The 10,326-nt window shown below is 46.1% G+C and overlaps 1 protein-coding gene across 1 annotated transcript; it reads left to right on the top strand.

Moving 5' to 3' along the window:
* Positions 1 to 1,249: 1,249 nt before the first annotated feature.
* On the top strand, positions 1,250 to 5,631 carry LOC128302949 (uncharacterized). Its single transcript, XM_053039801.1, has 4 exons — positions 1,250 to 1,878; positions 2,773 to 4,690; positions 5,143 to 5,252; positions 5,562 to 5,631. The coding sequence occupies exons 1-4, from the start codon at positions 1,250 to 1,252 to the stop codon at positions 5,629 to 5,631; spliced, it is 2,727 nt and encodes a 908-aa protein (XP_052895761.1).
* The last annotated feature ends 4,695 nt before the right edge of the window (positions 5,632 to 10,326 follow it).

Here is a 10,326-nt window from a genome sequence, read left to right as displayed (position 1 = left end):
CCAGGAGAGCATGCAACGGAAGAGGTAGCACCTAGTACAGCAATTTTGCTCGAAAACCACCGAAAAACTGCTTCAAAAACTACCAGTTTTCGAATGTTTAGTACCAGGAGAGCATACCACGGAAGAGGTAGCACCTAGTACAGCAATTTTGATCGAAAACCACCGAAAAACTGCTTCAAAAACTACCAGTTTTCGAATGTTTAGTACCAGGAGAGCATGCCACGGAAGAGGTAGCACCTAGTACAGCAATTTTGCTCGAAAACCACCGAAAAACTGCTTCAAAAACTACCAGTTTTCGAATGTTTAGTACCAGGAGAGCATACCACGGAAGAGGTAGCACCTAGAACAGCAATTTTGCTCGAAAACCACCGAAAAACTGCTTCAAAAACTACCAGTTTTCGAATGTTTAGTACCAGGAGAGCATACCACGGAAGAGGTAGCACCTAGTACAGCAATTTTGCTCGAAACCCACCGAAAAACGGCCTCAAAACCTACCAGTTTTTGAATGTTTAGTACCAGGAGAGCATACCACGGAAGAGGTAGCACCTTGTTGCGACGAAAGCGTTCGACACCCCTGTCGGTAAAGTAACGGCGCGCTTCGGCAGGACCCGACGATGAACGGCGCGCAATTGGCACGCGAGTAGGCAGCTAGGAAGCGTGTAGGGTCAGTACAAAAGTAGCAGTGAAGAATATTCAACGTAGAAAGTGACCAGTGAACAGGGAAACACAGAAAGGAGACGAAAGTAAGTGGACGGTTCTAGGATTAGAACAAATGGTTAATTGGTAATGTAGTTTCAGAACCGTCCGCAAATCCGTCCGTCTACAAGCCTCTGAGAGTAGAAACGGGCCAAATAAAAAGTGACGGTTATCGAAAAACCTCCGCAACAAACTTCTGAAATTTCCTCAGAAATTTCCTCTGAAATTTCTTCTGGAAGAACTTCTACAGTGGAAAGCGATGGACGCTACGAAGAAGTGTCAGCTGTGCAACCGACCAGGAGATGCTGAAGCCACGATGGTGCAATGCTGTCTTTGCACAAAAATAGAACATGCAGAATGTACAGGACTGACGTCGGAAGATTTCAACGATCCTGCATTTCGGTATGTATGCACTAAATGCAAGAATAAGCAAGAAGCCACGGCCGCAAAATTCCGGGATGATCGGGAAGCAACGATCGGATTGAAACCTTCGCTGAGATCAAGGAAGGGATCAACGACATCGACAGCGAAGAGAGGAGCAAAAATCGCTCCGATGAGCGTAGCGTCGACGTGCCTCTCGGTGAACATGGAAGAGCAGCTTAAATTAGTGGAAGACGAGAGGCGCTTACGAGTGCGTGAGATTGAAGAGAAGAGAGAAATGAAGCGTCGCGAGAACGCGGAACTAGCAAGACGGCTAGATGAGAAGAAAAAATTAGCCGAAGAGGAAAGCATCCTTCGGGAGAGAGAATTGAAAACCGAAGAAGAAATGAGAGTGCTGGAGCAAAGCGTGCTCCGTGAGGCGCTAGAGAAAAAGCGCGAACTGATGCTGCAAGGATCGCGCACTAGCCGCATGGGCTCAGAATGTAGCTACAGTGAGAAGATTATGTGCTGGTTAAACGGGAGCAAAGGAATGACTGGAGCAAAATCGATGCCGAATAAGGATATTCCTTACAGCTCCGGCTCTACAGTTTCAAGTGTTAAACCCATCGCGACATCAAGCGCTACAAAAAGAGAGAAAGAGATGGTTGGTGCGAGACAAGAAGAGGAAGTGTATGACGCACCATCGCGACGACAGGTTGCCGCTCGCCAAGTGCTTGGCAAGGATGTACCACATTTCAACGGCAACCCAGAAGATTGGCCCATTTTTATTAGCATGTTTGAAGAGTCGACGAAAACCTGCGGGTTTAGTCAAGCAGAAAACCTGATTAGACTGCAACGAAGTTTAAGGGGAAACGCTCTCGAACTAGTTAAAGGCCAACTTACGTTGAAAGAAAACGTGCCCGAAGTGCTAGAAACTCTAAGGATGGTGTATGGAAAACCCAGTTTGCTAATACGCTCTCTACTAAACAAAATACGCAAAACTCCACCTCCGCGGCCAGATAGAATGAGAACCGTAATAGAGTTTGGGTTATCGGTGAAGGCGCTAACTGATCAAATGAAAGCCGCGAAACTACACACCCATTTAAATAATCCAACGTTGTTGGAAGAGCTCGAGGAAAAATTGCCCGGAGAGTTGAAGCTGAACTGGGCTGCTTTTAAGGACGAGAGAGCAGTTGATGGCTTAGAAGGGTTCAGCATATACGTTTCTCAACTGGCGAGGCGCGCGTGTGACGTAACAAATGATCTGACTGAAATAAGCCGGATCGGGGAAAAAGGGAGAAAAAGTACGGCAGCGTTAAATGCACACGTCCCAACGTATGATACGTATCCCGAGAGGCCAGCATCATCTTCCCGCTCACCGAATGCGCAACGTGAGAAAGTGTGTGCAGTATGCTTGCGCAACGGACATCGCGTATACGAATGTGACCAGTTTAAGGCAGCAGGCATAGATCAACGGTGGCGAGTTGTAAGGGAGAAATCACTATGCAAAACGTGCCTAAACAATCACGGCAAGTGGCCGTGCAAATCATGGCAGGGCTGCGGGGTGGATGAATGTCGATTAAGGCATCATAAACTGCTCCATTCTCCGTCGACACCCCAAACGGCAGTAAACGTCTGTGCTACACACATCAACGATGCATACTCTGTAAGTCCTATCTTTAGAATATTGCCTGTTACCCTGTATCATAACGACAGAGCTAAAACTATTTATGCCTTCGTAGATGAAGGATCGTCGTTCTCCCTAATCGACGAATCGGTCGCCAGAGAGTTGAATGTTTACGGATCGAAATCCCCGCTAACGCTTCAATGGACGGGGCAAGTGACGCGATCTGAACCAAACTCCGAAAGAGTACAACTGCAAATCTCTGGTGAAGATAAAACCTCCAAATTCAGATTAGAAAACGTGCGGACGGTTAGCAGTCTCTTACAACCGTCGCAGACGCTGAACTATGGAGTGCTTAAAAGACGATTTCCCCACCTAGCAGGGTTACCCATAAAAAACTACGAAAGCGTGCAACCTCAACTTTTAATCGGGCTAGATAACATTCGACTGGGTGTGCCATTAAAACTTCGCGAAGGACGTTCAACGGAACCGATTGCGGCTATGTGCCGCCTGGGTTGGTCAATATATGGAGGAAACGGAGGTGGCACAGCGCAGACACCTGTTGTCAATTTTCATGTAGCGCCCGCTACGGATAGTGACTTTGCGCTAAATGAGCAGCTGCGGGACTACTTCACGATGGAAGATTTCGGGACTTCGATTCCTCGTGGGATCCTTGATTCGGAAGAGGAAAAACGTTCAAAACGATTGTTAGAAGAAACGACGCGCAGAGTAGAACCCGGGAATCATTTCGAGACGGGTCTACTGTGGAATACAGACTGCCCTAACTTTCCCGATAGCTACACTATGGCAGTTAAGCGTATGGAGTCGTTGGAGAGGAAATTTATACAGATGCCAAACTTGGAAGCGAAAGTTCATGAAACCATCGCCGACTACGAAGCTAAAGGTTATGCGCACAAGGCTACCCTAGAAGAACTGTCCTGTGTTGAAGCTGGAAGAATTTGGTATTTACCGCTGGGAGTTGTACACAATCCGAAAAAGCCAAATAAGATTAGACTAATCTGGGATGCAGCAGCAAAGGTCGCAGGAGTGTCGTTCAACTCGAGAATGCTTAAGGGACCCGATCTGCTCACACCGCTCCCGCAAGTGCTAAGCCATTTCCGCCAACACCCGGTAGCTGTCGCCGGAGACATAATGGAGATGTTTCATCAAATCAGGATTCGTGATCCTGATCGTCAATCACAACGCTTTGTTTACCGCAAGAAGCCAGGCGATCCCGTCGAAGTATACGTGATGGACGTGGCAACATTCGGTTCGGCATGTTCTCCGGCCTCGGCGCAGTACGTAAAGAATAAGAACGCCATGGAGCATGCAAAAGAATTTCCACGAGCCACCGAAGCAATCATTAGAAACCATTATGTGGATGATTACCTGCAGAGTTTCACGACGGTCGAAGAAGCTATAGAGGTCGTGAAAGAAGTTAAACTTGTGCATTCGAAAGGAGGATTCACGCTACGACGTTTCCTTTCGAACTCATCGGATGTACTTAAGAGTGTAGGAGACCCAGCAGAAGAAACTACCAAGAATTTGATGATAGAACGAGGAGAAGACACAGGGTCGGTATTGGGGATGAAATGGAAGATAGAAGAAGATGTGTTCGTATTCTCATTCGCGACCAACGAGAATATCCGACACATAATTCGCGAGGAACATGTTCCTACGAAGCGTGAAGTGTTGAAGGTAGTCATGAGTTTGTTTGACCCTATGGGACTTGTATCTTTCTTCCTAGTGCACGGGAAGATACTCATCCAGGAGATCTGGATGAAAGGCATCGGATGGGACGAAGAAATACCAGCGGATCTGTACAAGCGATGGCGAGAGTGGACCGACCTATTTCCTCGTTTAGATGGAATACATGTACCGAGGTGCTACTTCAAATCACCGCACCCAAACTGCCTCGAAACTCTGCAGTTGCATGTGTTCGTCGACGCCAGTGAGACAGCGTATTCCGCTGTAGCATACTTCCGCGTCGAGACAAAGGGAGTGATCCAAGTAGGACTCATAGGAGGAAAAACCAAGGTCGCCCCACTCAAAACGATTTCCATCCCTAAACTCGAACTGAAAGCTGCTGTCCTCGGTTGTCGAATGGCGACAATAATAAAAGAACATCATTCGTTCAAGATCAAACGGCAGTGTTTGTGGAGCGATGCCGGCGTTTGCTTGGCGTGGATAAAATCGTCAAACTCTCGGCGATACCAGCAGTTTGTGTCAGTGCGGGTGGGTGAAATCTTAACAACAACAGATCCACAAGACTGGAGATGGGTACCATCTAAGCAGAATGTTGCCGATCTAGCTACAAAGTGGAACACCGGACCTGAAGTGACGATGAACAACTCATGGTTCCATGGCCCGCCTTTCCTACACGAACCCGAAGACCAGTGGCCACCAAAACGCTCGATTTCCGACACAGATGAGAACGTCCGTGTGATACACATGCATATCAGTCAAGTAGGGCATCCGATCGACCCGACACGATTCAGCACCTGGAGAAAACTGCTAAGATCAAGCGCGTACGTTCTCCGATATATACACAATCTGAAACGCAAATCCAACGGTGAGCAGTTGTCACTCGGAACGATCAAACAAGAAGAGCTTAGGAAGGCCGAACATGTATTATGGAAAATAGCGCAGCGCGAAGCTTTTCCCGACGAATCGACAGTGTTAAGCAAATCGCAAGGGGACCCAGACGGACGACACAACGTTGTCTCAAAGGCTAGTCCAATCTACAAAAAATGGCCTTTCATGGACCGAGATGGGATCTTGCGGATGCGAGGACGAGTCGGTGCCTCAATACATACAAAATTCGAAGCTAAGTATCCCACCCTACTCCCCAAGCATAACCATGTCACACTCCTTATTGTAGGTTGGTACCATCAGAAGTATCGGCACGCAAATGGGGAAACAGTAGTGAACGAGATACGACAACGCTTTGATATACCCAACCTCCGAGCAGTGTTAGGAAGGGTGGCTAAAGCATGCGCTTACTGCAAAGTGATGAAGGCCGTCCCACGACCACCCCCGATGGCACCGCTACCAAAAATGCGCCTTGCCGCTTTTACTAGGCCATTCACATACACTGGGTTGGACTATTTCGGACCAGTATTGGTAAAGGTAGGACGAGCCAATGCGAAGCGATGGATAGCCCTTTTCACGTGCCTAACATTGAGGGCCGTACATTTGGAAGTGGTACACTCACTAAGCACCGTGTCCTGCGTAATGGCTGTAAAACGTTTCATCGCTCGTAGAGGAACGCCGCAGGAGTTCTGGACCGACAATGCGACCTGTTTTCAAGGAGCGAGTAAAGAACTGATGACGGAGATAGAGGATGCACTTGCAGTTGCGTTCACAAGTTCATCTACGAGTTGGAATTTCATACCACCAGCGACGCCACACATGGGAGGAGCATGGGAGAGACTAGTGAGATCGGTAAAAACCGCGATCGGTACCCTTATAGATACGCCTCGCAAACCAGACGATGAGACATTAGAGACGATATTGTTACAGGCAGAAGCGATGATAAACTCTAGACCACTAACATATATCCCATTAGAATCACCAGATCAGGAATCCCTAACACCCAACCACTTCCTACTAGGTAACTCAAGCGGCGCAAAGCAAAGCTTAACGCGACAGGTAGAAAAAGGAGCAACCCTAAGGAATAGTTGGAAGCTAGCACAATACGTGACAGATCAGTTTTGGCAAAGATGGTTGAAAGAGTACATACCGGTCATAACAAAACGAAGTAAATGGTTTGAAGAGGTTAGAGACTTGAAGGTAGGAGATCTCGTCTTGGTAGTGGGAAACACGACGAGAGATCAGTGGACTAGAGGAAGAGTGGAGAAAATCCTGCCAGGGAAAGACGGGCGCGTCAGAGAAGCGCTGATACGCACGTCGAACGGATTGCAACGACGATCAGCGACCAGGCTCGCTGTTTTGGACGTCTTGGAGGACAGTGAACTCAACCCGCCGAAAGTTTCATAAATAGATGGGGTGAGTTCACGGGAGGGAGTATGTTGCGACGAAAGCGTTCGACACCCCTGTCGGTAAAGTAACGGCGCGCTTCGGCAGGACCCGACGATGAACGGCGCGCAATTGGCACGCGAGTAGGCAGCTAGGAAGCGTGTAGGGTCAGTACAAAAGTAGCAGTGAAGAATATTCAACGTAGAAAGTGACCAGTGAACAGGGAAACACAGAAAGGAGACGAAAGTAAGTGGACGGTTCTAGGATTAGAACAAATGGTTAATTGGTAATGTAGTTTCAGAACCGTCCGCAAATCCGTCCGTCTACAAGCCTCTGAGAGTAGAAACGGGCCAAATAAAAAGTGACGGTTATCGAAAAACCTCCGCAACACACCTAGTACAGCAATTTTGATCGAAAACCACCGAAAAACTGCTTCAAAAACTACCAGTTTTCGAATGTTTAGTACCAGGAGAGCATGCCACGGAAGAGGTAGCACCTAGTACAGCAATTTTGCTCGAAAACCACCGAAAAACTGCTTCAAAAACTACCAGTTTTCGAATGTTTAGTACCAGGAGAGCATACCACGGAAGAGGTAGCACCTAGTACAGCATTTTTGCTCGAAAACCACCGAAAAACTGCTTCAAAAACTACCAGTTTTCGAATGTTTAGTACCAGGAGAGCATACCACGGAAGAGGTAGCACCTAGTACAGCAATTTTGCTCGAAAACCACCGAAAAACTGCTTCAAAAACTACCAGTTTTCGAATGTTTAGCACCAGGAGAGCATACCACGGAAGAGGTAGCACCTAGTACAGCAATTTTGCTCGAAAACCACCGAAAAACTGCTTCAAAAACTACCAGTTTTCGAATGTTTAGTACCAGGAGAGCATACCACGGAAGAGGTAGCACCTAGTACAGCAATTTTGCTCGAAAACCACCGAAAAACTGCTTCAAAAACTACCAGTTTTCGAATGTTTAGCACCAGGAGAGCATACCACGGAAGAGGTAGCACCTAGTACAGCAATTTTGCTCGAAAACCACCTAAAAACTGCTTAAAAAACTACCAGTTTTCGAATGTTTAGTACCAGGAGAGCATGCCACGGAAGAGGTAGCACCTAGTACAGCAATTTTGCTCGAAAACCACCGAAAAACTGCTTCAAAAACTACCAGTTTTCGAATGTTTAGTACCAGGAGAGCATGCCACGGAAGAGGTAGCACCTAGTACAGCAATTTTGCTCGAAAACCACCGAAAAACGGCCTCAAAACCTACCAGTATTCGAATGTTTAATACCAGGAGAGCATGCCACGGAAGAGGTAGCACCTAGAACAGCAATTTCGCTCGAAAACCACCGAAAAACTGCTTCAAAAACTACCAGTTTTCGAATGTTTAGTACCAGGAGAGCATACCACGGAAGAGGTAGCACCTAGTACAGCAATTTTGCTCAAAAACCACCGAAAAACTGCTTCAAAAACTACCAGTTTTCGAATGTTTAGTACCAGGAGAGCATACCACGGAAGAGGTAGCACCTAGTACAGCAATTTTGCTCGAAAACCACCGAAAAACTGCTTCAAAAACTACCAGTTTTCGAATGTTTAATACCAGAAGAGCATACTACGGAAGAGGTAGCACCTAGTACAGCAATTTTGCTCGAAAACCACCGAAAAACTGCTTCAAAAACTACCAGTTTTCGAATGTTTAGTACCAGGAGAGCATACCACGGAAGAGGTAGCACCTAGTACAGCAATTTTGCTCGAAAACCACCGAAAAACTGCTTCAAAAACTACCAGTTTTCGAATGTTTAGCACCAGGAGAGCATACCACGGAAGAGGTAGCACCTAGTACAGCAATTTTGCTCGAAAACCACCGAAAAACTGCTTCAAAAACTACCAGTTTTCGAATGTTTAGTACCAGGAGAGCATACCACGGAAGAGGTAGCACCTAGTACAGCAATTTTGCTCGAAAACCACCGAAAAACTGCTACAAAAACTACCAGTTTTCGAATGTTTAGTACCAGAAGAGCATACCACGGAAGAGGTAGCACCTAGAACAGCAATTTTGCTCGAAAACCACCGAAAAACTGCTTCAAAAACTACCAGTTTTCGAATGTTTAGTACCAGGAGAGCATACCACGGAAGAGGTAGCACCTAGTACAGCAATTTTGCTCGAAAACCACCGAAAAACTGCTTCAAAAACTACCAGTTTTCGAATGTTTAATACCAGAAGAGCATACCACGGAAGAGGTAGAACCTAGTACAGCAATTTTGTTCGAAAACCACCGAAAAACTGCTTCAAAAACTACCAGTATTCGAATGTTTAATACCAGGAGAGCATGCCACGGAAGAGGTAGCACCTAGAACAGCATTTTTGCTCGAAAACCACCGAAAAACTGCTTCAAAAACTACCAGTTTTTGTATGTTTAGTACCAGGAGAGCATACTACGGAAGAGGTAGCACCTAGTACAGCAATTTTGCTCGAAAACCACCGAAAAACTGCTTCAAAAACTACCAGTTTTCGAATGTTTAGTACCAGGAGAGCATACCACGGAAGAGGTAGCACCTAGAACAGCAATTTTGCTCGAAAACCACCGAAAAACTGCTTCAAAAACTACCAGTTTTCGAATGTTTAGTACCAGGAGAGCATACCACGGAAGAGGTAGAACCTAGTACAGCAATTTTGCTCGAAAACCACCGAAAACTGCTTCAAAAACTACCAGTATTCGAATGTTTAATACCAGGAGAGCATACCACGGAAGAGGTAGCACCTAGAACAGCAATTTTGCTCGAAAACTACCGAAAAACTGCTTCAAAAACTACCAGTTTTCGAATGTTTAGTACCAGGAGAGCATACCACGGAAGAGGTAGCACCTAGTACAGCAATTTTGCTCGAAAACCACCGAAAAACTGCTTCAAAAACTACCAGTTTTCGAATGTTTAGTACCAGGAGAGCATACCACGGAAGAGGTAGCACCTAGAACAGCAATTTTGCTCGAAAACCACCGAAAAACTGCTTCAAAAACTACCAGTTTTCGAATGTTTAGTACCAGGAGAGCATACCACGGAAGAGGTAGCACCTAGTACAGCAATTTTGCTCGAAAACCACCGAAAAACTGCTTCAAAAACTACCAGTATTCGAATGTTTAGTACCAGGAGAGCATACCACGGAAGAGGTAGCACCTAGTACAGCAATTTTGCTCAAAAACCACCGAAAAACTGCTTCAAAAACTACCAGTTTTCGAATGTTTAGTACCAGGAGAGCATACCACGGAAGAGGTAGCACCTAGTACAGCAATTTTGCTCGAAAACCACCGAAAAACTGCTTCAAAAACTACCAGTTTTCGAATGTTTAATACCAGAAGAGCATACTACGGAAGAGGTAGAACCTAGTACAGCAATTTTGCTCGAAAACCACCGAAAACTGCTTCAAAAACTACCAGTATTCGAATGTTTAGTACCAGGAGAGCATGCCACGGAAGAGGTAGCACCTAGAACAGCAATTTTGCTCGAAAACCACCGAAAAACTGCTTCAAAAACTACCAGTTTTCGAATGTTTAGTACCAGGAGAGCATACCACGGAAGAGGTAGCACCTAGTACAGCAATTTTGATCGAAAACCACCGAAAAACTGCTTCAAAAACTACCAGTTTTCGAATGTTTAGTACCAGAAGAGCAT

Source organism: Anopheles moucheti, chromosome 3 (genome assembly GCF_943734755.1).
Source record: "Anopheles moucheti chromosome 3, idAnoMoucSN_F20_07, whole genome shotgun sequence".
Taxonomy (NCBI): domain Eukaryota; kingdom Metazoa; phylum Arthropoda; class Insecta; order Diptera; family Culicidae; genus Anopheles; species Anopheles moucheti.
Note: the sequence above shows the minus strand (reverse complement) of the source record. Positions and strands in the feature narration are given on the sequence as shown.